Source organism: Thamnophis sirtalis, unplaced genomic scaffold, assembly GCF_051295495.1.
Source record: "Thamnophis sirtalis isolate CommonGarterSnake01/CBP01778 unplaced genomic scaffold, rThaSir2_p1.2 scaffold_3, whole genome shotgun sequence".
NCBI lineage: Eukaryota > Metazoa > Chordata > Lepidosauria > Squamata > Natricidae > Thamnophis > Thamnophis sirtalis.
Window position 1 is genome coordinate 76,082,411 of NW_028261383.1, and position 26,852 is coordinate 76,109,262.

A 26,852-nucleotide genomic window follows, 5' to 3' on the forward strand; every position below is an offset into this window, starting at 1 on the left:
AAGATGCAGTTGCTTATTGTCTAAAATGTGACCTTCAATTTCCTGACCAGGACAAGTACATTAACAAATAAAAGTTCTACTCTTAAGTCTACATGGGAATGGAAACATATAAAGCAATGTTTCTTAACAGTTAGTCAGAGGACACCAGGAAGTACCCCCAAGGCCCTTTCAGGTCAAGGTCCACGAAATCAAAATTATTTTCCAGCCTATGTTGAAAAATAATACAGTATTAAATTCTATCAAACAGTTGTGAGAAATAGTAGTGGCAGTGAATGTGGCAATTTTCATTGTTAATACAGTAAACATTGCTAAATATAACTTATATAAACAAAACACTTTGGGGATTCTCTATAATTTTTTAAAGTGCAAACGTTCCCGACAGAACATTTTAAGAAACACTAATAAAAAGTTTCCTTCCATATGTAGGAGACCCTAAATTTTCTTAAACTGTTGTATTTTTCTTCCAGGAAGAGAGGATTAAAAACAGCAAGATGCAAAACATTCACTCTACAGTTGATCAGGGAAGATGGGAAAGTTTTGAATTAGATACAAGATATTTGCAGGGGGACAACTACATGAAGAAATTTCTTAGAAACAGAAGAAAGCCAAATGGAGGAGACAGTATGATGCAGGAATGTGACCCAAAGTTCTAAGACTGTGAAGAGGAGCTCTTATATTTTGGATCTCCAGAACAGATTTCAGGGCCTTGTTGTTTATGATGCCTCTAAATCCCTAGAAGAAGAACAGTCTTCATAGACTATAGGCATTAAAGGATGGACAATGCAAGCTATAATAAGACAAAACTTCCAGCCTTTGCCCAGAAGAGAAAGAACAGATGATGATCAAGAAGTCCCTGAAAAGGGAGTAAAATAGAAATGTTAGCCAGATAGCTTATTAATAGAAATGTGCTGCCTTCTATAGAAGTTAGCACCCATTCCTCTACTAGAAGAATGAAATATTTTGAGAAATAGTTAAAAGGCAGAATATTATATTTTCCTGGATGAGAAATTGAGAAACATGCTCTTGGAGGCAGAAAGCAGTCCCCACCTTTCTTGATGGCAGATGTCAGCACTTAAGAGATAAAGAACTTATTGAGATCTAGGTAGCTCTATTCATAAGCAAATTCCCTGCAGCAAGGTCTGAACAAAGATAGGATTAGCCTTTAGGCACAATAGGAATTGCCCAACAAGCTCCTTCATTGCATCAGCAGACCAAGCTTCAACAAAGCTTAGCTCAGACAACCTACAGAGCCAGCTATGACCCCTACAACAGCCAACAGCATACATGTTCTTGAACAGGAAGCTCAAGTTCAAAGCCCAAAAGAATGCATAAATACTGCTCACTCTCAACTCCATGTGGTCAGCTGCCCAGAACCACCCATGAACTACTGCTTCATCACTAATTGGACCCTCTTTCCAATCAGCCTCCAGCCTCCATTTTGCCTCCAGTGCCTTTCTCCCAGCTTGGAACTGGACCTGGATATTTCTTCTAACACTTCTTCAAACCAACATTCAGGATGTGCTAGAAAAACAAGACTGTTAAGTCCACTGATCAACGTCTTCTAGGATGAAACTTGCAAGTGGAACACAAGAATTAGAGAGTATAACGCATTCAAAAATATTAGTCTATACAAAAAGAGAAGGAGATTGTTGCAGTTATATGTGAAAGGTATATACCAAGAATCAGGAACTTGCAAATTACAGTCTAATTGAATATCTTTGGGGAAGGAAATAAAGCGAAACAACAAGAATATTGTGGAACGCCAGTTTGGTGCAGTGGTTAAGGCATCAGACTAGAAAGCGGGAGAGCTTGAGTTCTAGTTCCGCCTCAGGCACAAAGTCAGCTTGGATGACTTGGGCTAGTCACTTTCTCTCAGGCGTAGGAAGGAGGCAATGGCAAAACCACTTCTGAAGAACCTTGCCAAGAAAATTGCAGGGACTTGTCCAGGCATTCTCGGAGAATCAGACTTGATGGAAGGGGGGGGGAGCTGTTGACCAGTAGAACAGATTGCCTTGGGATCTTATGGACTTTCCTTTGCTAGAGGTATTTCAACAGAGTTGAAATTGTCATCTGCCAGGGATGCTGTCATACTGGAATCCTGCACTGACCTGGGAGTTGGAACAGAAGTTCTCCAAAATCCTTTCCAACTTTTACATTCTGTGATACATTAATCTAATCCACAGCCTTCCTAGCCTAACCCAAAATTGCCTGTCTGCTCATAACGTTTAAGGAATGAAATGCACCATCAATTTATATAATCTTCACCAACTTCAGTGTTTTTAAAATTCATTCCTTTTTTTTATCCTCTGCAATCTCTGAGGTTTTTTCCCTGCTATTTTTCTTTACATGCCTCCAATATCTTTTCATGCCAAGTTTTGTGTTGCTGCTGATTATACTCTGCTGCTTCAATCATTACTGCTTCTTTTTTTCATCACTTTGCTTTGCTTTTTGCTTTTGCTTTTATCTCTTTTTCCACCTCCTTCCATTTTGAAATGAGCTGCTAAGTTACTGGTCTAGAGGGCAGCTGATTGTTTGAACCAAATGTTCACCCTCCTCTTTTTAAAAAGACAACCAGAGCTGCATTTCATCTTTAGCATGGGGACCTTTTGAAGAAATCAGCTGCTTTATCTTTTCCGCAGAGCCCTTGGGATGAAGAAGCAGAAAGAGGTTCTTCTTTGGCTCAGTTCACCTGACCAAAGTCTCTCATTAATATTTTAAGACCAGAATCAGAAATGTCTTGCTTGTGCCTTAGTTGCTTTGGGGGAGGTAAAGGGAAGCTATTTGGAGAAGTTGTCTCCATGGCAACTCATATTCCCCTCAGCAAATGTGCACAGGTCACCTGTTTCTGTGGAAGTTTCTCCCTTATTTTCTTTCCCTGCCTCTCCAACAGGTGCCAGCGAAGCAGATGCTGTTTGCTACACCAGCCAGATGATGTGAGAACGTCTCTGATTCAGGAATGATACCTCAAAAAGGCTGACCTCCCGCAGGCTCGAAAGTCTGCAAACGTCTGCTTTGGCATATGAACAGAAATAAAATGCAGAATTCCGAGTAATTCACATGGTGGGAGGGAGACAAGAACCTTGACAGTTCAGGGCTTAAGTGCAAACCTGGTGAAACAGAAAGGCCAGATGGTGACAAGCCTGGATGCTTGCATGTCCTACTGCCACGTTTTTAAAAGTTGCTAAAGTATAGGAGATAGAATGAGATTTTCAAGCCAGAAGGGATTGACATAACTGACTTTGCAAAGAAAATGGGACATTACAGCACTGCTAGTTTCTTCAATATGAGTCTTTTTGTTCTCCCGCTTCAATAACAACCTAGACAAAAAATGGATATGCAGTCACAGTCAACATTAATTTTCCTTCTCTTAAAAAAAAACCTCCTACATTCTGATAGAATTATCAAATAGTACCATACATCATAGTTTCCCCAAAATACATAACTTCTAGTATCCAGTGATGTTTCAGTATATAAATGAAGAATAGTGACATTGTCAAGCCACTGGAATTCTTAACTTTATTCCATCTTAAGTCTGAGATACTACATGACATTTTTTTAAAAAGCCTAATGATCTTAATGTTTACATAAAATATGGTCTTAGCAAGGCTATCTATCCAAGAAACAAGCAACAGTGAGAGACAAAATATAGCTCTTGTACTTTATTTAGATAAAAGTGCATACCAAACATCAAGTGTGTTTATATCTGTTTCATTTCTTTTACTTTATTTTACCCAGATATTTTTTGGAATATGGAACTGAGATGCTATCACAATGTCTACAAGTGTAATTTCAAGTAGCATATAGCACTCTTCACAAATCTGTATGGTCAAAGGCCACATCAGAGGAGGGGAAATCATTTATCACAATGAATGTGGAATTGCTAGCTTCACTAATACACTCTACAGATTTCTTCTGAGACCCTCTGTTCCCAGCCTGGCATTGCTGCTATTGTTTTTTATTATGCTTCTATACTACCCAACCTACAATGACTTCTAACAATGATGTTGCTGCTCCCTTAATTTAAAAGATCAAGATTTATTTGGGAATATATTTGCCACATGTAGAATGGGAAATATAACACATTCCTTAAACCAAGAGCTAATAGTACAGTAGGAGAGCAACATTACTTTATTTCTTAGTTTATAGGAGAGCTTATAGCTTGTGCCGGATATACTTTCTAGATTGAAGTGAAGATCGGGCAGATTTTAAACAGCATAATCTCTTGTATTTTATGAAAAGCTAAATTTATAGTTCAAACATGGGCCCAAAACCCTGACAATTTTCTGTCAAAATCTTAACTGGATCTGACTAATAAATCTGAATTAGTGTAACGACCAGTGTAATGATCAAGCTAGAAAATATGTATCACTTGTGGGGAGAGGAGAAGCGATTCCCTGAATCAAGTTTTCAATCTTTTTCAAGATTAATAGTGGGCAGGTGAGATGGTTTTAAAAAGCAATTTAGAAAATACATTATCACAGAGTCATTTGCCATTGTGCCTAGGATAACTATGCAACTAATTCCAACCTGCTTCTCATTCTATGCTCTTCCACTTTGGTGACTGAAATTTGCAATACTATCCCCATCTGTTTCTGCTTCTCAAGAAAGATAAACACACCAAGCAGATATAAGTTTCTGTCTTCGATTTCTGTTTCCGAGAATTTCAATTTATGGCATTATTCATTCAGTCTGAGAAATGTAAGCATCTAGATTCTGAATGCATTCCATTAAACAGTCTCATTAAAAAAGCTACCAGGTGTTTTCAGCATAATCTGCAGCTCTCTTTTTAGTTTTAATATTTTCAGCGCTTTTGTGACAGATGCTCTCTCCAGGACCTTTCCTACAGCATCAAAATGTCAATTCTACTCCACAAAGCAAGCCTACATTTAACACCAGTGATGAAGCTCTTCTCCTTTCCCTCTCTACCATCCATATCAGCTCAAAGCATCACAAAGCTTGTACAACTGGCCACAGTTATAGACAAAGGAAACTGGTAAACAAATGCTGTACCTACCATATTTTTCAGACTATAAGACACACTGGAGTATAAGACTCACCAGGATTTTGAAGAGGCAAATTTTAAAAAAGTTTTTGCACTCTGCAGACCTCCCCAAAATGGTCTGTTTTTCACAAAAATGGGCCCATTTTTGGCATGCATGCCCTTTAGGAGGCTTATAGAGTCCTCCTGGGGGCTGGGGGACCAAAAACAAGCAAAAAATGGTCCGTTTTTCACTCATTTCTACACTCCCGAGCCCCCAGGAACACTCTGGAAGCCTCCTAAAAGCTATGCATGGCCATTTTTGCAAAGGGGGCAGGGTTTCAGGAGGCCAAAAATGCTGTATTCAGTATATAAGACACACCCAGATTTTCACCCTCTTTTTTGAGGGAAAAGGTACATCTTATACTCCAAAAAATGCGGTACTTCCATAGTTCAATGTCTATGGAGATTATGTCATCCAGGTGATGGTTTGCCCTAAAGATGCTTTTTCAAGAGGCAAGTGGACTTTCTGGATGGGGGTTTTCTTTGAAGAGGTTTCACTTCTCATCCAAGAAGCTTCTTCAGCTCTGAGCTCTTCAAAGAAAAAGAAAAACCCAGGAAGTCCAGTTGCCTCTTGAAAAAAGTACCCTTCATAATCCCATAGTTTCTTGAACCAAGGGTTTTACCTCTTATCAGCACTACAGGACAGCAATCCCAGGAGAAAATCAAGTATAAGCAAAAGGAATATGGCAAGATGCCACAACATTCTGCATATTCTGCTGCCATTTAAACCTGCGCTCCTTACTACTGAACTTAATAAATAAAACTATTCAATGAACAGAATCCACAACTAAAGACAGATTACTGCTTTTAAAAGGACTTTGGGAATTCCAATGCAAATCATGGAGTGTGATATGCTAAGCTTGGCATGAATCTTCAAAATCGCACAAAGCCAGACGCAGCCAGAGCTTTTCACAAGACTGGGATTCTTGCCCAGGCACTTCATAAATAATTGTGTCATGCAAAAGATGAACAATATTTGCAATGGGGTGCTTCTCTTCCATAAACAAGGTGAGTGCTTCTGGATTCAGCTACAGATTCCAAAACAAGTGATTTAGATTACAAATTCACTTTATCTACTTCTTGCACATACAGTATGTAGCTATTATAAAATTAGCTACATCTTTGTTCCAAAAGCAGAGGTAACAGAGAGAATACACCCTCAGAACAGTTTATTATTTGTTGCTTCCATTGGGGCCAGGGGTGAAATCTACTTAGCTTCGCTACCAGTTCACAAATGTAAGCACAAATGTGAAATCCTGCTTTCTAGTTAATATAAATCATGCATTACAGCTGATCATCAGAAATATCAGTTCGCCTGAACTGGTAGCATATTTTTACTACCAGTTCAGGTGAACCGGTAATGAACCAGTCCGAACCGGTAGTATTTCACCCCTGATTAGGGTCTATTAATGATCTAGTTTCTCTGAAGGAGCAGAGACAGTATTGAAGTGGAAATCAGTGCCCAAAGAGACTATACGTATCATCAAATCCAACTTTTACACAGCTGTCAATGTTAACATTAAGAAAAATGGAAATAAAAATAAATGAATTAAAGCAAAAAATCAATTTGCAAGTAAATCAGGGAAATGGCTCGTAAATTAATTATAAAAATACAAAGAAACAAAAATGATACTGAAACTGACTCTATATTAACGAGCAATGTGGCTACAAAAAATCATTTCAGCACTATTATTCTAATTTGTATAAAGGACATGGTATCTCTTTGAAGAAAATAGTTGAATATTTAGAAAAACAGAATCTACAAGACATTTATCGACAAATTTCTACACGGGAAACATGAATGGATCTATACGTTTCTGAAGCTATAAAAAGATTAAATTATGAAAAATACATGGAGTCCTCAACTTACAACCACAATTGAGGGCAAAATTTCTGTTAAGTGAGACATTTGTTAATTGAGTTTTGCCCCGTTTTACAACCTTTCTTGCCACAGTTGTTAAGTGAATCATTGCAATTGATAAGTTAGTAAGCCAGCTGTTAAGGACTTTGCTTGTTAGAAGGTCACAACAGGTGACCTTGGGACAAAGCAACGGTCATAAATATGAACCATTTGCCAAGCATCTGAATTTTGATCACATGGTCACGGGGATGCAAAGGTCATAACTTTGGAAAACAGTCACATTTTTCAGTACCGTTGTAAGTTCGAACGTTGACTAAACAAACTGTTGTAAATTGAGGACTACCTATACCTTGACCAGAGGGATTATCAGTTTGTTACTATAAATGATCTGAGGATGAACTCTCACAAGCTCTACAAAATATGATGAATTCTAATTTACACAAAGGAAAGATTCCAGACTTGGAAAGAGGCTAATATAGGACTAACACCAAAAGAAGAACAAGATTTGACTTCGATAAGAAATTATAATTCAATATCATTTATTGAATAATGATTATAACTTGTTCACAATGATCCTAGCTGAAAGTTTAAAAATAATTTTGCAAGAATGTATTCATGAAGACCCATGTGGTTTTTTAAAAATAAAAGTCAGTTAAAAGATAGTATCAGAACCGAGCTAGAATATTGGAGCAGCATAATGGAAACAGGCTGAATTAATTTTTTTAAATGCAGAGAAAGCTGTTGACAATTTGAATTGCACTTTTCTGTTTAAAGTTTTGGAAGATATGCCTTTTGGAAAGAATTTTATAAAAGGGGTATAGTCAATGTATCCTTCACAAAAAGTACAAATTATTGTTAGTGGAGCTCTAGTCAAACCATGTGAGAGACAAAAGGGAAAAAGCCCGGGCTCTCCACTCTTTCCTCTTCTGTTCGTTTTGGAAATCTTGAATGGAGACGCACAAGATAAGAGGATTTAAGAAGAGGCAAGATTTAAAATTTAAATTAAGATTTGCAGATGAGTAGTTGCTGATTTTGGAAGCGTCTTTAAACGGAATTGAAATATTAATGGGAAAACTAAAAGAATTTGGTGCATTAGCAGGTTTCAGGATTAATAAACAGAAGTAACGAAATACGATGACACAAGAGTAAACAGAATAGGCGAACAAGATGGGTTTTAAGATTGAGGAGAAGGTACAATATTTCTACTGAGATTTTCCAGAAAGAAAATACCTGCTTTGACAACTGATGTACTAATTAAACAAAGGCAGAAAGTTAACGACAGGGGAGAAACCAAAGTTAAATGTAAAATATTGTAAGACATAAAAGAAAAAAAGAGGATTGGGTTTACCATATCTGAAATTATATTTTGCAGTTTGTTGTTTGGTTTGGATGCAAAAGTAGACATTGCTGAGAAACAGAAGGCTTTTGGAACTAGAAGGATTGTGACACGAGAGTTGAGGGACGCGGATATTTATAGTATGATAAAGCTAAGGTTATTTAGATATTAAAAATCATTTTGTTAGACATGCCATATAGAGAATATAGAATAGATATAAACCCATGTTGTGCCTGAAAATACCTTTGTGGCTCTCAATTCAAGAAGTCTATTATAGAAGAGAAATAATAAGTAAACACAAATGACTAACGCTGGGACATATTAGATTTTTGCCACAGGGAATGTAAAATAAAATCAAGAGAAGATATGCTGGCAGAAGGATATGCTTGTCAATGGTTCTCTTATGTATAATTATTAGAAAGATTTAAAGAAGATAATTTGGGTTTGAGCATTGTAAGACTGAGTTTAAAACAGAATTATATACAAGTTATGAACATGTTATTGCTAAAATTTCCACTGAAATTTGAAACAGAAGAACAAATGAAAGAATGATAAATAAGCTAAAAAATTTCATTATAACATGCAAAATGGAATAATGGAAGAATATGTGGTTGAAAAGGCCGAAATTGACATTGTATTCTCATCTTAAAGAGAATTCATTATAAAATGATATATCATTGGTATATATCACAAGAAAAATTGTCTAGAATGTATAAAGGTAAATTTATGTTGGAAATGCGACCAAGTGGGGATATTTTACCATGCATAGCAGTTGTGCAAAAAAGCCAATTTTTGGACTCAACTTTATGCACTAATTCAGATATTTTTTTAAGATTAATATACAATTGAAACCAGAGACTTTTCTATTCAGATTGATCAATAAACAATTGGGGAAAAATATGGAATTTTGTTTTTATATATGATGACTACAGTTAATGTTATCTGGAATCACTTTATAGATTTTTTTACATCAAACAGAAAAAAGTAAACATATGATATATGGTTTTGATTATTAAAAAATAATAATAGAAAAAATAAGTCACGCTGTAACCATAGTTTACATTTATACTTGTGGCTTCTGTAAAAAAAATTGAAAGCTATTTTATATATTTTTTCTTTTTCTGCATATTTGCTTTCTTCTTTCCTTTCTTTATGTATTCTAAATATTAGTTTTTGTTAGTTTTTGTCTTTTTAAATAGTTATATTTTTTTAAAGGTTCATAATTAATAACAGTACAGTTACTCATCAGGGATGGGTTGCTGCCGGTTTTACTACCGGTACGCAACCCGTGCGCAATGCACATGCACTGTTCAATGTAAATTGCGCAGAACAATTGACAGTGAACTGCGCACGTGCAGTCACTAAAAACAAAAATGGTAGCGCCCCAGCAATGCTGAGGGAACCGCTGCTGGTTCTGCGACCCAGGCCTGAATTCCACTACTGGTTCGGCAGAACTGGGACGAACCAGGAGCAACCCACTTCTGTTACTCATGCTCTAGTCATCTCCAGATTGGACTACTGCAATGTATTCTATATGGGGCTGCCTTGAAGAGTATCCAGAAGCTTCAGCTGGCAAAGAATGCAACAGTGTGCGCTTCTAGAACAGGGAATGTTACACCTCTGATCCATAAGGTGCACTGTTTACCAGCTTGCTTCTGAGCACGGGTCCTAAATTTAAGCTTTAAAGCCTTTTATCACATGGGACTGCCTTTCCCCAATTACATCAGCCTGCCTGACTAGATCTGGCAGAGCATGTGCAGATATAATCAGCTACAGTCTTACATCTGCTGGGTCTCAGACCGCAAGCCTTCTCTGCCATTCGGCTTGCCTTATGGAATATTCTTCCACTTAGATTAGATGACGGATGTCAAATTAGCAGTGTCATGTGACATTTTGCCACGTTTTTCCCCTTTGCAGAGCTGGGATGTGTATGGCCTGCATGTGACTCATCCGGTCTGTGGGCCATCAGTTTGACATCTCTGGATTAGATCCATTCCTTCTGATATTCCAGAAGTCCCTCAAAACCTGGTTATCTAATTAGGTTTGGTGCTCTCAGGGAACCAGAGATATGCTCCAATGGTTCTGTGGCTAGGTGCTCATTCTTATCCTCCCTTTGCTTAAGGCTGATATATTTGTTTTTATAATTTTTTATCTTTTAATCTTCATTTTACATGTTTCATATTTCCTGGTTTTGTATGTTTTGTTATTTAATTATTGTACACTGCCCACAGTCGTATTTGGTGAGATGGGCAGCTATGCAAATTTGATAATAAAATAAAATAAAAATAGCTTTAGGTTAAAAAAAATGTCTATATTCATGGTCTGCCCATGTTGTTCCCAAGTTTTTTTCTTCATGATCTACATTCCAAGCAGCAGATGAAAGCAGAGGAAAACCCCGAGGATGAGGCTTATTCAACAGTTTAATTTAATTGTGTTGCCTTTGCCTTTAACAATTTTTTGCTTTCAAACAGATCATCCCTTTTCCAAGATGTAGCCATTCAAGTATGAGCCCATATCTGAGACAGATAGTAAACAATCTAACTGAATGGCCCTTTTCCAAAAGCAACCCTATTGTTTAGAGATCTAAAATCTCAGGTGTGGTGAAACACAGCGTTCTCACACAGTACTTTTTTTTTAAAAAATGGCAAACATTTCAGTAAGAGTTGAGATTTAGTGATGTGCTTTCCACAGTTAAAATTTTCAGTGGAGAATTAGTTTGACAGGAAATAAGAATCAGTCACGCTGTACAGGTGATATGAATGGAAATGTTCCTCATGTCTAAGAGATAAAAGAGAGATATTCCCTTCAAATAGAACAGGGCTGGTTCCCACTGAACTTCTCCTCAATCACAAAGCGTCATTATTCTCTCCCTTATTAAAACCTATCGGCAGATATACAGGAAAATCTCTAGAAAAGAGATGTTATGAGTCCTAGACATGTTCACTTTCAAACAGCTTTAGCAAGATTTCAACCCTAACCTTTCTCAAATAGCTAGAAAAGTTATAACAAAATATCTTTCACCTTGGGATTACATAGAAAAATAAAAGCAAAAATGTTAGGAGCATAGCAAACATGCCCAGACTACTACAGAACTCTACACAAAATCATCACTACTATTTAATAGTATTCACCATCTTGGTTAGAGCCACGAGTTAAATATTACTCTGAAGTGCCCTACTGGAAAGACAATTTAACAATTATGAATTCACATATGCTCCGCTAAGTAAAGCTGGGACCTTGTCCAAATAACCTGAAAAGAGAAATACAAATAGGAAATACAATGATGAGTATCTAAAAAGGGGAATTTACCTTTGCCAGAGATCTACCTGTCCCAAGCCCTTTGTGTTCAGATAGTTCCACTGAAGAACATCCAGCTGATTCTTATTGTAGCATAGAATGTATATAAAAACATTCAATCAAGTACTTGTTCAATTGGACAGTTCTCACATTTTCTGAATATTTATTTAGTTGTCCACAACAGCAGAAACACAACTAATGGCTTGCCATTTATTGAATAGCAGACGATCTGAATTTATGTGATCAACTAGAAATACATCATACAATATATATCCTCTGCAGTTTTTTTTTAAATGGAATTTTAACTCCCAGGCTCAAAATGAAAGATCTGTTTCACTCACCTTGATGTATACATCAAGACTTGTATGGACACGGTTCACTGCCAGATGGATGGATAGTGGAGTCGTATAAGGGAAGGTTGCCGTGACTACATGACTAGGAGCTGGGAAGTTGATAATCTTGAAGCCATACTTCAGAAACATGTTGATCACTTTCTCAGATGGCTTGTCTTCTCCTTCACTCAGGACACTACCTACAGCATAGCGACATTTCTCTGGATCCACCTATGGAAATAAGCAAGAACTGGTATTAGAAGGCAAAAGAGCTACAATGCTACATTTAAAATAATAACATATACCAATCTTATTATTCTCTCCTGTTACAGTTTTCTTTTCAGACTGTGTTCTGTTCTGGAGAATTTTGGTTTCTTCAGAAATTTTGTTATGTATCACTATTTTCCCAACTATAGCTCTTTTCTCAAAACCTATAACAGCCACAGGGTAGTTTTCATCAGAATCAATGTAAGGTGAGGTTTTTTTTTTAAATGAACACTCCAAGAATAGTGCCAATCCTTTTTCCTTTTTTGACACATGTCCAAGGTTTCCAGCAAAACAATCAATCTTAAAAGTCATCCAGAAGATTGGCAGGTTGAAAATATCAGTTTTAAGGAAAGACATTGTTAAAGGCAGGGGTCCCTGGGTTACAGCCCACTACAAAGCCTTCAGCTATTGGGAACAAGTCTGCAGAAATGGCAGGCGAGCACATTCATTCACATGCACATTGTTACTTGCACGAGCAGTGGGCAAGCAGGTGTGTGCATGCTCAATTTTGTGTGAGAGGGGTGCACGTGTGCCTGTTGCTCACACAAAGGCAGCTGCGTGTGCATGGGTGCTTGCCCACTACTCATGAGGAACCATCCTCTCTTCCCCTCCTTTCCACAAAGCTGGAAAGGTTGGGAAACTCTGGTTAAGGAAGCTACCAAGTTACAAGGCTGTATGAATGGTATCTCTTCATCAGATGTTTCATATTCGCTAAAACACAACACAAATACCTACAAAGATGCATTTATAAACTTGTGTAAACTGGATACGTATTGTGGGAAGTTGATTTATATGTAACAAAATAACCCCAGCTTTAATAAGCATCTCTCTTATAGCACTCTAAAATTCTCTCTTTAAGAAGTGGACAAATGAGTTACAATATAGTTTAACGGCAAGCACAAACAAGCCATTTTTCATCCAATTTCCAAATAATTCCTGCCAATTAACAAGCCAAGTTATCAATGTTATTGATGATATAAGTATGATATAGAAATGTAAAATTAGAATGACTAATTGTTTCATGCTAAGGTTATTCTTGCATAAGTGCCGAAATAGACTGCAATCCATAGAAGCTTATGCTATCCTGGTTTGGGGGTTTTGTTTTGTTTTTTGCTTTAATCTATAGAGACCCACAAAATTTTGTTGGTATTTCTCTCACTGGTGCATCATTTAGCTATTTTGCTATTCTTTTTGAAAATATTTTATTTGGGATTGAAATTTCTATTATATAGTGCCGCATTATTTCTTGGCTAGAAATATAGTCCCGTTTCGCAGCCCTGATTAGACAAGGGCAGAAAATAACTTGCTCACAGTCACTAAGGAACTAAATGACAGGGGACAGCTTAGCTCATTAATTTTGCACATCTAAAAAAAAATTCTTAGACTTTAGAGTGAAAGTTCAGCTTGGCATAACTAAAATGACTTAATTATAGTTTTAATATGGCTCCATAACTCCTTTGTTTGTAATGCCTGAATCAGCCCTGGAATACATGGAGCCACAAAGGACAGGGAAACACTTAGGTAGATAGCTAATTTGTCAGATACTAAATAATCACAATGCGTCCGTAACAGGAGAAAAAAATGTAATTAGAGAACATTTTGTATAGTGATTAAGGTGCTAGAAGAAGAACAGGGAGCTATAGGTTTTGGTTCCCCCTTAGGTATTAAAGCTGGCTGGAAGACTTTGGGTCAACCCCATCTCACAGGGTTGTAGTTGTGGAGCAAAAGCCTTATATACACCACCTTGAGGTATACCCCAAAAAGATAGGATATCAGTCAATCAAATAAATATATTTCAGATCAGAAAGTATTCATTTATTTAGAAAATTTAATGTTAAAGGAATGGTTTCAATTCACATGTGTGAAGTTAATCATTAAATTTACCAGGACATTGTTTATAGCATTTGTTAAAAAAAAATCCTCTTGGGCCATTTTGCCACGATGGAATTGCAACACATCCCCAGATAATTTGAAAATAAGTTACTGTTTATTTAGTTGCTTATCAATTGTATCTAAAGAATTCTAACAAGCCACCATTTAAGGGTTTGCATAAACAGCACTAGTCTTTCGCCATTTATTCTTGAGTAACAATGATATATGCCAGCTTTTTAAAAAGTGGGCAAATCTTGTACATTTAAATCCAAAGCTTGATAACAGATTTTGCATTTGCAAATGAGCATTCTTGATATCTATCAAATCTCTCTTCCAGATCTAAGGAGTGGAGAAACAGATGTTTTCCATAAATGTGCGTTGACATTCTCTGGTAGAAAACTGCATGGACTTCTGAAACAGAAAATCCATTTGTTATTCACCAGTGCCAATTACACTTAGTAGGCACACCAATTAGAGCCAATGTAAGTTAATTGTCTGCTATGACAGAAACAATAAATAAACTCCCATTGTCTACTGTCAGTTCAAAGGCCTCACTGCTCCATCTGCTAATGAAGAACAATGCCCCTGATATCTTATTATTATTCTACACAGTGAGAAGCTAACATGGTGTGTTTGGATCCTCATCAAACAAATTTGTTATTAGGTAAGCCAAAAGGCCTTTCCATTTGCAGGGCGGGGATCTGCCCACTCCTTTCCCACCTGGCCCACGTGATTCAAGAAAGCCATGGAAGCAGCAGTCTTTCCATCCAGCTGTTCCTGGTCCAAGTGCCTCACTTTTGAGGAAGTCCTCATGGTGAAGCATTGCAAGATTGGCCCAGAATACAAGTAAGCAAGGCAGACATGGAGGTAGGTGAGGCAGACAACACTTGCCAACACAACCAGGACTGCTGTTTTTGTTGGGTGAAATACTGGCATTTATCCAATGATCAGCATAGCCTCTGCAGTTTTAGAAACAAGGTCACCATATTCTGATTCCTTTCTGAAGATATTCAAGGTATTCACCTTATTAATCTATGATGCATTTTTTTAAAAAAATAGCAGTCAAAGTCTCTTGAACTGAAGAATGTTAATAGTCAGATGTGATTCATGACACTAATAAACACGCAGGGGAAACTTACTATTCTCCTACCCATATTATTTAACTTCCCTTTGCTCCTCAAAATTAGTCCCCAAGGCCACTCCTACGTCAAGGACAAAAGTTAGAAAAATGAACTGAAAATCTTTTTCTTTGTTGTTGTTGTTTGGGGGCTATATAAAATCTCTAAAATTGCATTTGCATCATAAAATAACCAAAATAATGTTTCCATCTGGAAAGTTCCCCAAACTGCTCTATCCCCATCCACAGCATAGCACATTCTCTCCTAGTAGCCAAGTCTAACTGATTTTGTTCCATAATTCAAATTTTTATATCCTATGAGAGAGGTTTCCCCAACTGCCTTAATCCCTGTCTTAATCAAACTTTAAGACAGAAAGTGCAATGCCCAACCTAAATAAACGCTATAACTAACAGTGCATTGGAACTTCCTCATCCATGCTATAGAATTGCACAAGGCCATGCCCACTAAACACCTAGGCATGTTATGTTTTGTTGTGGGCAGATCCAAAACCTGGCATCTTGTGCTCCAATCTCCACTGAAGGATACATCTCCTCGATTCATTATGGAAAGAATCACAGTAGAAGTAGAAGCTTTACTGTATAGGACAGTGATGGCAAACCTTTTCAGCACTGAGTGCCCAAACTGGAACGCGCATGCATGCACATGTATTTGCATGCACATGTATTTGCATGCGCTGGAGCGCCATAAACCCAAAGACCAGCTGGCCAGTGCGCATGCTCGTGCTTGTGTTTGGTTTTCCGGCACGCGCAAGCGCGTCAGTCAGCTGGTCTTCATGCATGCCGGAGCACCAGAAAACCAAAGACCAGTTGACTGGGGCACGCATGCCTGCTTTTGGGGCATTTTGGGGGACTGTTTTTTGGACTGTTTTTGGAAACAGCCCAGAAAACGGCCCAGAAATAGCCTGGAAAATGGCCCGAAAACCTTCCTGTTATATGGCCGTTTTTCGGGCCATTTTTAGGCACTCCGGTGCCCGGGAAGACCAGCTGGCTGGGAAAACCAGAAGAGCAGCTGGCAAGAGCACACATGCCCACAGAGAGGGCTCTGAATGCCACATCTGGTACATGTGCCTTAGGTTTGCCATCACGGATATAGGACATCAGTTGCAGAATGATGTTTGTCAGGGACTGTCATGTTCAGGTTGTCGCCACAGTGTTAAACTGAATCATTTATAAAAAAAATAAGCTAAAAAGAAACAAATGATAAAGTTTCACATATTTTCCCCTGTGTCTTGATTGAGAAAATGTGGGTCACTGAGCAGATATAATCTGGCCTGAATATACACTGATGCAACAACATTAACTCCCTTCCTTATCTGATCAGACTAAATTTTGTTTCAAAATCAATTTATAATGCTACAGATTACAATGCAGAACAAACCAATACATAGAAAATATTCTATGCTCAACCAGTTGAACAGAAAAGATAAAACTTTTAAAGAACTGTGCTGCATTGCTGCTTTTAAGAACCGAGATGAAATAATGTCACCCTTACAAGCCTATGGGTTTGTTCTTCTAATGAGCCATCAAAATATTCGTAAATTAAATCACCAATCTAATGACAGAGGAGGAAAAACTTGATAGGCATGAGAGATGGGGTGTAAGAATATTCCCTGCACATCGCCACACAATTTAGCTGCAGGATTATAGTGGAAAAACCTGGAGGCTTAATTCTGCAATAAGACACACTCAAGACTTTTATAGTACAAGAGTTATACAAGGTGAGCAATCTGTGGTTCTCTAGATGTTGTTGGAGCATAATACTCAACATCTCTCAACTTTATTGCTAGGAAGATTTCTTATTAAACAATGGCTCATTTTGGCAACAGACTTGAGGATGGGATATTAGACTTTACAGTATACATAGTCCTCAACTTACAACAGTTAGTGACTGTTCAAAGTTACATCATCACCAAAAAAAGTGACTTACAATCATTTTTTCACATTTATGAGCATCCCCATGGTGAGGTGATCAAAACTTGGATGCTTTGCAACTGACTCAAATTTATGACGGCTGCAGTGTCTTGGGGGTGGTGGTGGTCATGTAATCACCTTTGCAACCTTCTGACAAGCTAAGTCAACAGGGAAACAGAATTCATTTAGTAACCGTATTCCTAACTTAACAGCCACAGTGATTCACTTCACAACTGTGGCAAGAAGGGTTGTAAAATGGGGCAAATTCACTTAACAAATATTTTGCTTAACAACAGAAATTTGGGGCTCAATTGTGGTTATAAGTCGAGGACTACCTGTACTCACTTCCCACTTACCTTTCCCCACCAAGTTAATTTGACAGAAGGGTTGGGTGATATGACATTTTAATGTATCAGGAATATACAGAAAGTAAAAATGTGATCTCTTAAAGCTAAGTCTGTAAAAATATTTGAACTAAATTTTCAGAGCAGCTAATTACAATAGAGAAAGAAAAAAGACACCACTGAATGAGGTTGCTGTTATCAAGGTTAGGCTATTTGTTTTCTTTGATTATCCCCAGGAAAATGATACAGGAGACCCTGGACAAACTTATTCACTTAGTCACTTAGAGGAAAAATGTTCCAAGAAAATCATCCATCTGAATTAACTGCATTGACAAATAGCTTGAAAGCTCCAAGGGGATACAATCTGCATAGCAGGAGGGGGTAACTCTTTTGTGCTTACAAGAAAACACAACACAGGACCAATGCCAACAAAATCCAAACAAGTGGTTCGAAATGAACACAAAAGGAAAGGAGAAACGATATTTTGTGCAGATCTTTTTCAAAGCAAGGATCTGCCAATCATTCTAGAGAGCCTACAAAGGAGGTTACAGAAACACGTAAAGGCCCTACCTCTGAATTACAATCACACATAAAAAGCACACAACTTCCTAATCAAATGCTTCTCAAATCTCCTTCAATTATAAAACTCCCATTCTATTGCTTTGTCATAAGATGCAGAGAATGAAAATTCGGAAAGCTCTTATGCTCGGAAGGTGCTACATTTAATTCCTCATTCATATTAACACATCTCAAGATATTGACAGATCAGATGAATCTAATTAAGAATTAAATTAAATCTGTTCACTATCGGGTTATCGGTTCATTTCGGGTTATTTATTTACAGCAAAGAATTGTTGCACATAAAAGAATATTAACAAGCTGGCCAGGAATGCTATAACTCAGCTACCTTAAGCCAGCTGCGTCTATTTATACCGCCCCCAAAAAGGTCAGGATAGAAAACTTAATAATAAATAATAAACAGACTACTCAAGACATAGACTTTCTTTTTCTTTTATTTGAAGCTTATGTAAGCCGCTATTCCTTAGCCTCAGTCTTCCCAACCGCAAGGAGGGTAATAGTATGGATTCCTCTTACAAGGTCTTATAAGGATTCCAGCTAAACAGCGCACTTGCTGCACTCTAAACCCTTGAATGCATTGTGAACATGTTAAGCATAAAATATTGTGTTAATCTGTTATGTTAACTGACAGTCGCGTAGCCAAAGGAGAAAGCTGAGACAGAAGCTGAAGATTTGAGGGAAAGAGTGCTGCAAGGGTGCCATTAATTAAAACAAAAACAAAAAAGATCTCCCTTGCTTCTTTCTTCTCCAGGCTGAGTATGTTAGTACATATTGAACCATTTAAAAAGAAAATCATCTTTCCAAACCATGTCTAGGCTATGCTCTCTGTGTACTCGAGAATGTTCTTCAAATCCTTCCTTCTCTCCATTTCCTAAACCAGGTGTCAGACCTGCAAGCCATCTTTTCTTTTTGGATTTCAGACCTGCCACACTTTCTACTGTGGGAAAATGGGGGTCAGGGGGTTTATATGGAGTTGAGTGATATGTAGCCATAATAGCATTCTTTTTAGAAAGCCAAGGTCATCTTTGTCTCTGCACCTGGCCGGATCTGGATGGGAGGAATCTGTCTTTGTGGCAGTGGAAGATTGGACCATTTGATGAACTTGTGGATGTTGGGGCAGGAGCTTGAACTTTCAACTGAGTGGGGAAAACTGGAAGCTTTCAGATTTGGGTTTTTCCAGATGTGCCAACATGGCTCTTTTAATAAATTGGAATTTTGAGGAACCTCTTGCCTCGGATTCTTTTTTTTTTTTAATGCTATTTGGAACCCTGGCACCAGGGTTTTTCAAATTATGTCCCACAGAACTTCTAAGTTCTGCAAGGACATAAAAGCTGTTTCAAGAAAAAAAAATCACTTTAAACCAATTTGGGTCACCAAGATTCAAAAAAAGATGTAGAGGCCCTAGAAAAAGTGCAGAGAAGAGCAACAGAGATAATAAGAGGTCAGGAAACTAAACTGAATGGTGAAGCGAACTATGTATGCCTAAAGAAGAGAAGGATTAGGGGTGACACATAGCTGTCTTCTGGTACTTGGGGTGGGGGGGCTCTCACAAAGAAGAAGAGGTTGTTTTATTTTCCAAAGCATTGAGGGTAGGGAAAGAAACAATGGGTGGAAGGTCATCAAATCCAGTCTGGAACTAAGGAAAAATATCCTGAAAATAGTGAGAACAATTAATTAATTAGTTAATTGCCTCCCAGATTTGAGGGTATTCCAGAGTAATGGTTTTCAAGAAAAGACTGAACAACCATTGGATGGTATAAGGTCCACTGCCTTGGGCAAGCAGCTGAACTAGAAGACCTCCATGTCCCTTCCAGCAGTGGTGGGATTCAGCCAGTTCGCACCTATTCAGGAAAACCGGTTGGTAACTTTCCAGGCAGTTCGGAGAACCGGTTATTGGAAGAAATCTCCTTTTGGTTTTCCCCACTTTACAGGGCTAATCCTGTAAGAAAGGCAGGAAGGAAACATTCTGGTGTTATTTCTAGCCTCATCTTTGTTGACCTGCTTACAGAAACTGTTTCTCCGGTTAACCCTGATTACATTGTAAGAGCTAAGGCGAAGCACCAATCGACGGGAGCGATGTTGAGTTGGCCACACCCACTCAGTCATGTGAACACTGAGCTCCACCTACCCAGCTGGCCATTAGGGCATAAAACTGGTTGTTAAATTATTTGAATCCCACCACTGCCTTCCAGCTCTACGTTTCTATTCTATCCTAACCAGTGGTGGGATTCAATATTTTTTACTACTGGTTCTGTGGGCGTGGCTTGGTGGGCATGGCTTGGTGGGCATGGCAGGGGAAGGATATTGTAAAATCCCCATTCCTTTCCCACTCCAGGGAAGGTTACTGCAAAATCTCCATTCCTTCCTGCTGGGACTTGGGAGGCAGAGAATAGATGGGGGCGGGGCCAGTCAGGGATGGTATTTACCGGTTCTCCGAACTACTCAAAATTTCCACTACCAGTTCTCCAGAACTGGGCAAAATCTGCTGAATACCATCTCTGATCCTAACCCATCCAATTTTCTGTCACTGGACCTTTGCCTGTTAATATGGGGCTCCAGAGAAAATGTTTAAGCCAGTTCCACAGCTCCAAAAGTTTGAAAATCCCTCTCTTAGAATATCCCAAAGCACCTTTTGCCAAGCTACAGAAAACTTTTAATTCAGCACACATAGCCTAATGACAGGAGAAGCCCAGCAATATTAGCTGAACTAACTAAAATTCATTTTATTTCTATTTATTTCAATGCACCTACACTTTTCTGCTTCAAATATTATTCTCAAACTACCTGGGATAGGCTCAGTTTGAAAGAATGTGGCTTTCTTAAGTCCAGCCAATTACTGAATGGTTGCTTGTACTTGCTAACTCTTATATTGTAATGAAGTATGTTTTTGACATCTTTTTTTTTCTACCACAGGAGATATTTAAAATTAATATCACAAAATGACATTTTAGAGTAATGCTGAAATTCACATACAATGCAGGCATGGTTTTTCCATCCACATCCCAAGAAATAAATGTAAATCAACCATAATTATCTTGGCAGAAATAGTGGAATACTTAAAGCAAAAAGTTTTTTGCAACTCACCATTGCCACCATGTGTCCAGAACTCAATACTGCAGGAAACATTATTTTTACCTCAGAGTCACAAAAATGTTTTTTGGGGGGAAAATAAGTGATATACCAGTACTTAAATCTTAATCTACACATAAACATGAGTTTATATTATTGGTATACCTGTCTAGAACTTCTTTATGTGCCCTTTTTGGCATTTTTGGGTTGTTTCACTAAAAAATACATTTTGGGCAGCAACCAGATAATGAACAGATAGATCCATCTTTAGTATAAATCGATTTCTTTATGGTAGTGATTTTTTTTTCTTACTGAGGGAAATTGTTTTTTGGCTGCTAGGAGTTTGGGCCTTATAGGTAAAGGTAAAGGTTCCCCTCCTGACTCTAGGGGGCGGTGCTCATCTCCGTTTCAAAGCCAAAGAACCAGTCCTGTCCGAAGACCTCTCCGTGGTCATGTGGCTGGCATGACTAAACACCAAAGGCACACTGAATGCTGTTACCATCCCACCAAAGTGGTCCCTATTTTTCTGCTTGCATTTTTACATGCTTTCAAATTGCTAGGTTAGCAGAAACTGGGACAAGTAACGGGAGCTCACTCCGTTACGCGGCGCTAATGATTCGAACCACCAAACTGCCGACCTTTCTAATCAACAAGCTCAGCATCTTAGCCACTGAGCCCTTATATCTATGTATAAACCTTCTAAATAAAATCGCAAGATAGATATTTTGCAATATGTCAACATTGAAAACCAAACAATAAAAGACGAGCCACTTTGCATTTCTCTTGCAATTTCAGAGACTGCTAGAAGGTACGTACTGAAGATACTCAATTGCTTAATCATTCAGGAACAATTGGAAGGGAACATCTTTCATAGCTTCAGCTATATTTTCAGCTGTTTTTTCTGCTTTAAATGTGGATATCAATCTGTTGTCAAGCCTTGTCACTTCTCTCTGCTGCAACTTTCTACCTATTCATCATTGTCCCTTCAGTCACAGCGTGCTTCGTGTTAACCTGGCTGTCATTTGCTTCAACTACCGCAGCCTTTCCAGCCTTCCTACTTCTACACATGATTATTCTTACCTTTTGTCAAAATCTTATTTTAAAATAATTCACTGCTATCATTTCAATTACAGAGACTTTCCTCTTCAATCATTTGCACTTGTTTTCTATCCCTTTCTGTATCTCTGGCAAATTATTATTATCTTGCAAATCCTTGCATATTCCATTATATTTCTTAATTATTATACTTCCCCTGTAGGTAGCTGTTTCAAAAAGGTATGAGTTCACTTAAGCATGTCATTGCGACCTGTAAGTCAGTTCTTTTATTATTATTCTCATTTCTGAATGGAGGATGAATGTTGATAGTTATTACTTGCTATGCCTCTCCTGGAGGAAGAAACATCCATAATCTGTGCTATGGAGATGGCACTACCCTGATAGCAGAAGATGCAAAGGATCTGCACACCCTAGTACTAAAATCAAAGAGCACAGTGGAAAAAAAGGGGACTAATATTAAATATAATATAAAGAAAACTACACTAATGACAACAGGTGCAACAACAGCAATTAGAACTGATATTAAAGTGGTAGAAAGTTTCTGCCTTTCAAACATCCAGAGTAAAGGAACAAACGATCAAGAAAATGCGTCATAGAAGAGAACTTGGTAGAGCAGCCATGAAGGCAGTGGGGAAAAAATTGGATGCTGTATTATGTCTATACCTACAATGATCAGAAAAGTATTCCTTGTGACGTTCAACGCCTTTGAACACTGGTGTTAGAGAAGACTCCTGAGCATACCATGGTCAGCCAAGAAAAACCAACAGATCATTGAACCAATCAACCCAGGGTTCTCACTCAAAGCACAAATGACTAGACTCAAACTATCCTTCCCAGCACACATTATGTGAAGACCTACTCTCTGGAAAAGGCCCTAATGCTGGGAAAGGTGAAAGGAAAGAGAAGAGCAGCAAGATGGATGGACCCAGTTACAGTGCTGATGAGTCCATCCTTGTGAGGAGTCCTGAAAGACAGATTGTCATGGAGAAAATTATGTGGTCACTTGGAATTCAAAATTACTCGATAGTACATAATCAATCAATCAATCAAGGCTCCTCCTACTAATCACTTCTGTTTCAACTACTCCCAATCACACATCATCTCTTGCTCTCTACTGTAATATCATCAATTCTCATTTGGTGCCCATTAAGCCTTAAACGTCTCTCTTGAAGATGTCACTTTTTGCAATGCCGTTGGAACTTCAAACTGTCACTAAATAAATGGTCATGAATTGGGAAATATTGTATATCTCAGCTTTGGCTGTTGTCCTTTAAACTGGAAAGGCAATGAGCGATTGAACCCAGGAAGAGCCATACTTGCAGGCTCACCTTTACAACTACATTTCAGTCACCTTACTGTTTTCCTTTTGCAACATGAAAGGTAATTAAAACTGTTTTTTAATGTATATCTCACACGTGAAGTAATATTGAGTCTTTATAATTAGATAGAAGAAAGTGAAAAAGATCCTATTTTCCCAAGTTGCACTAACTGCAATAAAATATCTAAACAACAATTAAACATAGTCTAGATCAGGGCTGCACAACATACAACCTTTGGGTGGCATACAGCCCACCAGCAGCTTTGTACTAGCACCCACCCACCCACCCGATTTTTAAAAATAATACTTTTAGAGCTGCCACCATTTCTACCACTTCCATCACTCTACCAGCCACAGAGCAGCTGGTTGGCACTCTTATTTTTTGTGTGTGGTCCATGAAAACTTTTAATTTACCAATGTGCCCCTTTTCCATCAATAAATTGTGCCAGCCTGGTCAAGATTCAGGATAGCTGGAAGACTGCAAAACAACCAGTGTCCCAAATCTAATTGTTTCTTCAAATCTAATCTACATTGTGAATGACATAAATGGATCTGAAACAGGAAGGAAAGAAATGTAAAGCATTTGGCAAGCATTTAAGTGAATTTGAATATGATATTATATTTCAGCTTTGACAATATGAATCAAAATGATTCTTTGGTTTGTTAATGCAGTATACCTTCCCACTATTCCCACTAGAATACTTTCCCACTAGGTGGCGTACCAAACCTACAATCAAGATTACAGAGCTTTTAAATGTAAGCAACCAACTCACAGCTACAATTTACTGATTTCTCCAAGAGACTTTGGGAATATCACCTAAAGTTTCATTAGGATTCCTTCAAATTTTCACAATGTTTATTGCTTACTTTAACTCTTACTCTAACTCTGATGCTACCGCAAGAAGAATACAAAATCATGCACGTCCAAGAATCTTAACAATTACCAGTTTATGTACAGTTTCTTAAAATGCTATAGAAAATATTGTGGTAATAGTTTTTATAATATTTTGTGATATTCCTATGCAAAAAGACATAAGACGTTTGCTAAAAGTGACTTGTTCATTCCTACGAATTTGTTTAAAGACAGCCAAGAACATTTCCTGTTCCTAAACTACTACAACAGATCACAAAAATGAAACTTTGATTTCAAGTTTTGATGACTAGAATGACTTGTTATAGAGATGGTTGAAAGTTCAGAAATGTAAAGCAAAGAATTGGGGTTGTAACTCCCCCCCCCCCTCTCTTGGTATTCTGCTGCATTAAAACAAAGTCATATCACTTCTCCTTTTTCTTTTTCCTTTCCCTCTGCATCCCTCCTCTTTCTTTCCTCTTTAACTTTCTTAATTTCTATTTCTATTTTATTTTATAACAAACTTTGATAAGCAATGTAAAAAAAAAACAGACAATTCAGTTTGACTAGAAGAAACAAAACAGTTGCTCATCGGTTAACCTGCCTGTATTCAAGCTGTGGTCCTAGCATACTGGCTTCAGCCTAGCATATTACATGTAAAATGCATTTTATAGCAGTGCTGGCTGCTTCTCTTATGTCAAGAGCAGCATCTTGTATAAAAGGAAATGCATTTCAAAGGGCCAGGGTACGTTTACAATTTAATCTAAAGACTGGTTTGACTGTTTCACAAGTTTTGACATTCCTCCAGGCTTAAATCAAAGCAGGTAGGTACAGGAAATCAATGTGGAGGTTGAACTACTTGACTGCTTCCATTCACTAGCACACACAGAGCCTCTGGCAAGTTAAGATCTGGTTTGATCCTGGTTTTTTCTAAATCAAAAACTCCTTTGTAAAAGGAATACACAGTAAATGCTAACACAAAGTATTTCCCAGTTTCACCAAGGTTAGGAGTTACCCTCCTGGGCTGGGTTTGGGGGGGAAAAACCACAAATATTTTATTTCTTTATCTGGCTGGCTGGTTGATAGACTAGTTGGCCAAATGAAATCTAATGGAAGGCTCAAAAACAAACAACTTAACTGATGCAGATCCTGTTCAACTAGAGTTGAAAATGGAATTGAAACATGAATTCTTTCCTCTTCTCAACCATGACCACTGCCTCCTTTGGATTAATATTTGTGGTTTTCCAAACTCTAAAATACCAGCTAAGTTATGATGTTGCACTCTTTATTAATGTGATGCGAAGATACCGAGTTTTGAAATTTGGTATTAGAGAGACATCTGCTGAGCCTACTGTCTATATTCAAGTAAAAGTTAGGAAACATACAAAGAACATAATCAGCCACAAAAGTAAACAGCTGAGGCCACAGATCTCTTGAAAGGCGTATGCTGTGCTCAGGGCAACTAGTAACTATGCTCTGCTAAAGTCTCCATAGGGCAGACCCGGTCCTACCTCACTTACCGTGACAGGTTCAAATGTTGCTTTCTGAAAAAAATCAGTAGATATACACTTCCAAACAAAGACTATAGCTGAGAGGGAGGCACAAAGAAGAAGAAAAGAGTTTTAGAACGATCTTTAAGGGAGGCTTAAAGTCCTATTAGAACCCACATTTTTCCAAGGACTCACAGATCATATAACAGGAGAGAATTCTTTCCTCCCTACAACTTTGTAGCAGCCAGCATTCTCTATTTTTGATGGGCTGGGTTAATGGGCTTTATATAGTACTTGTTCCTCTTAATAGCTTAAACACATCAGGTTTACTCCATTATGTGGCACCTAGGAGATTTGGGAGGGCTAAAACCAAGGCATGAATAAATGATTCCTGCAGCGAGCAAGGCACATGGGGAGAGTGGGACTGGTAGGAAGGTGGGGATTCTAGCTCTACAAGTAGGAACAGAGTAGGACCAGTAAATTTGTTGCACTATCATAACTTAGGAAATATCTGAAACAGAAAAAGGCGTAGCACAGGCAGGTGAGGCAATAACCACAGCATATTGCCAGGGATGTCAAACTCGCGTCATCACGGCATCGTCATGTGACGTATCAGGACTTTCCCCCCCTTTGCTAAACCAGGCAGGGGCAGAGCCAGCACATGACGCCAACTGCGAGGTTGACACCCCTGGCATGTGCTGCACTATACTCTATCAATGCATATGGCAGCCCTTCTCAATTTTATACCCATCTAATGCAGGGAACTAGTGCTTTAACATCTCTATATGTCAGTAAGGCAATGCATGATGAAAAAAATCAGGTAGAAATGTGCTGGTGGTCCCTCCCCAATCCCTCAATGCCCCATATTTAATTAAATCAGAAGGGACAACAACAATAAGTAGATCAAAGTATCAGGAGATACTTTGAAGATTGGGGAACACTGGCATCATTTTTATGACGTTTGATACAAAAGAAATAACAAACTTCAAAGAGAATGTGCAGCTTTTTGCAAGTGATCTACATACTGTACCATTCCTAATATTCAAACTGAATTATTTCTGCAGAGCATGACATAGCAAAAATGTTTCTAC

General features: G+C 38.1%; 1 protein-coding gene across 6 annotated transcripts in view; it reads right to left on the minus strand.

The window, feature by feature from the left end:
- TEX264 (testis expressed 264, ER-phagy receptor) overlaps nt 1-26,852 on the minus strand; it is a 163,867-nt gene that overhangs the window by 103,388 nt on the left and 33,627 nt on the right. For all 6 annotated transcript variants that reach the window (XM_087709219.1, XM_014063906.2, XM_087709220.1 and 3 more), the window contains one exon: nt 11,877-12,098. In XM_087709219.1, the coding sequence (XP_087565345.1) occupies nt 11,877-12,098 (222 nt within the window). The remainder of the gene's footprint in view (nt 1-11,876; nt 12,099-26,852) is intronic.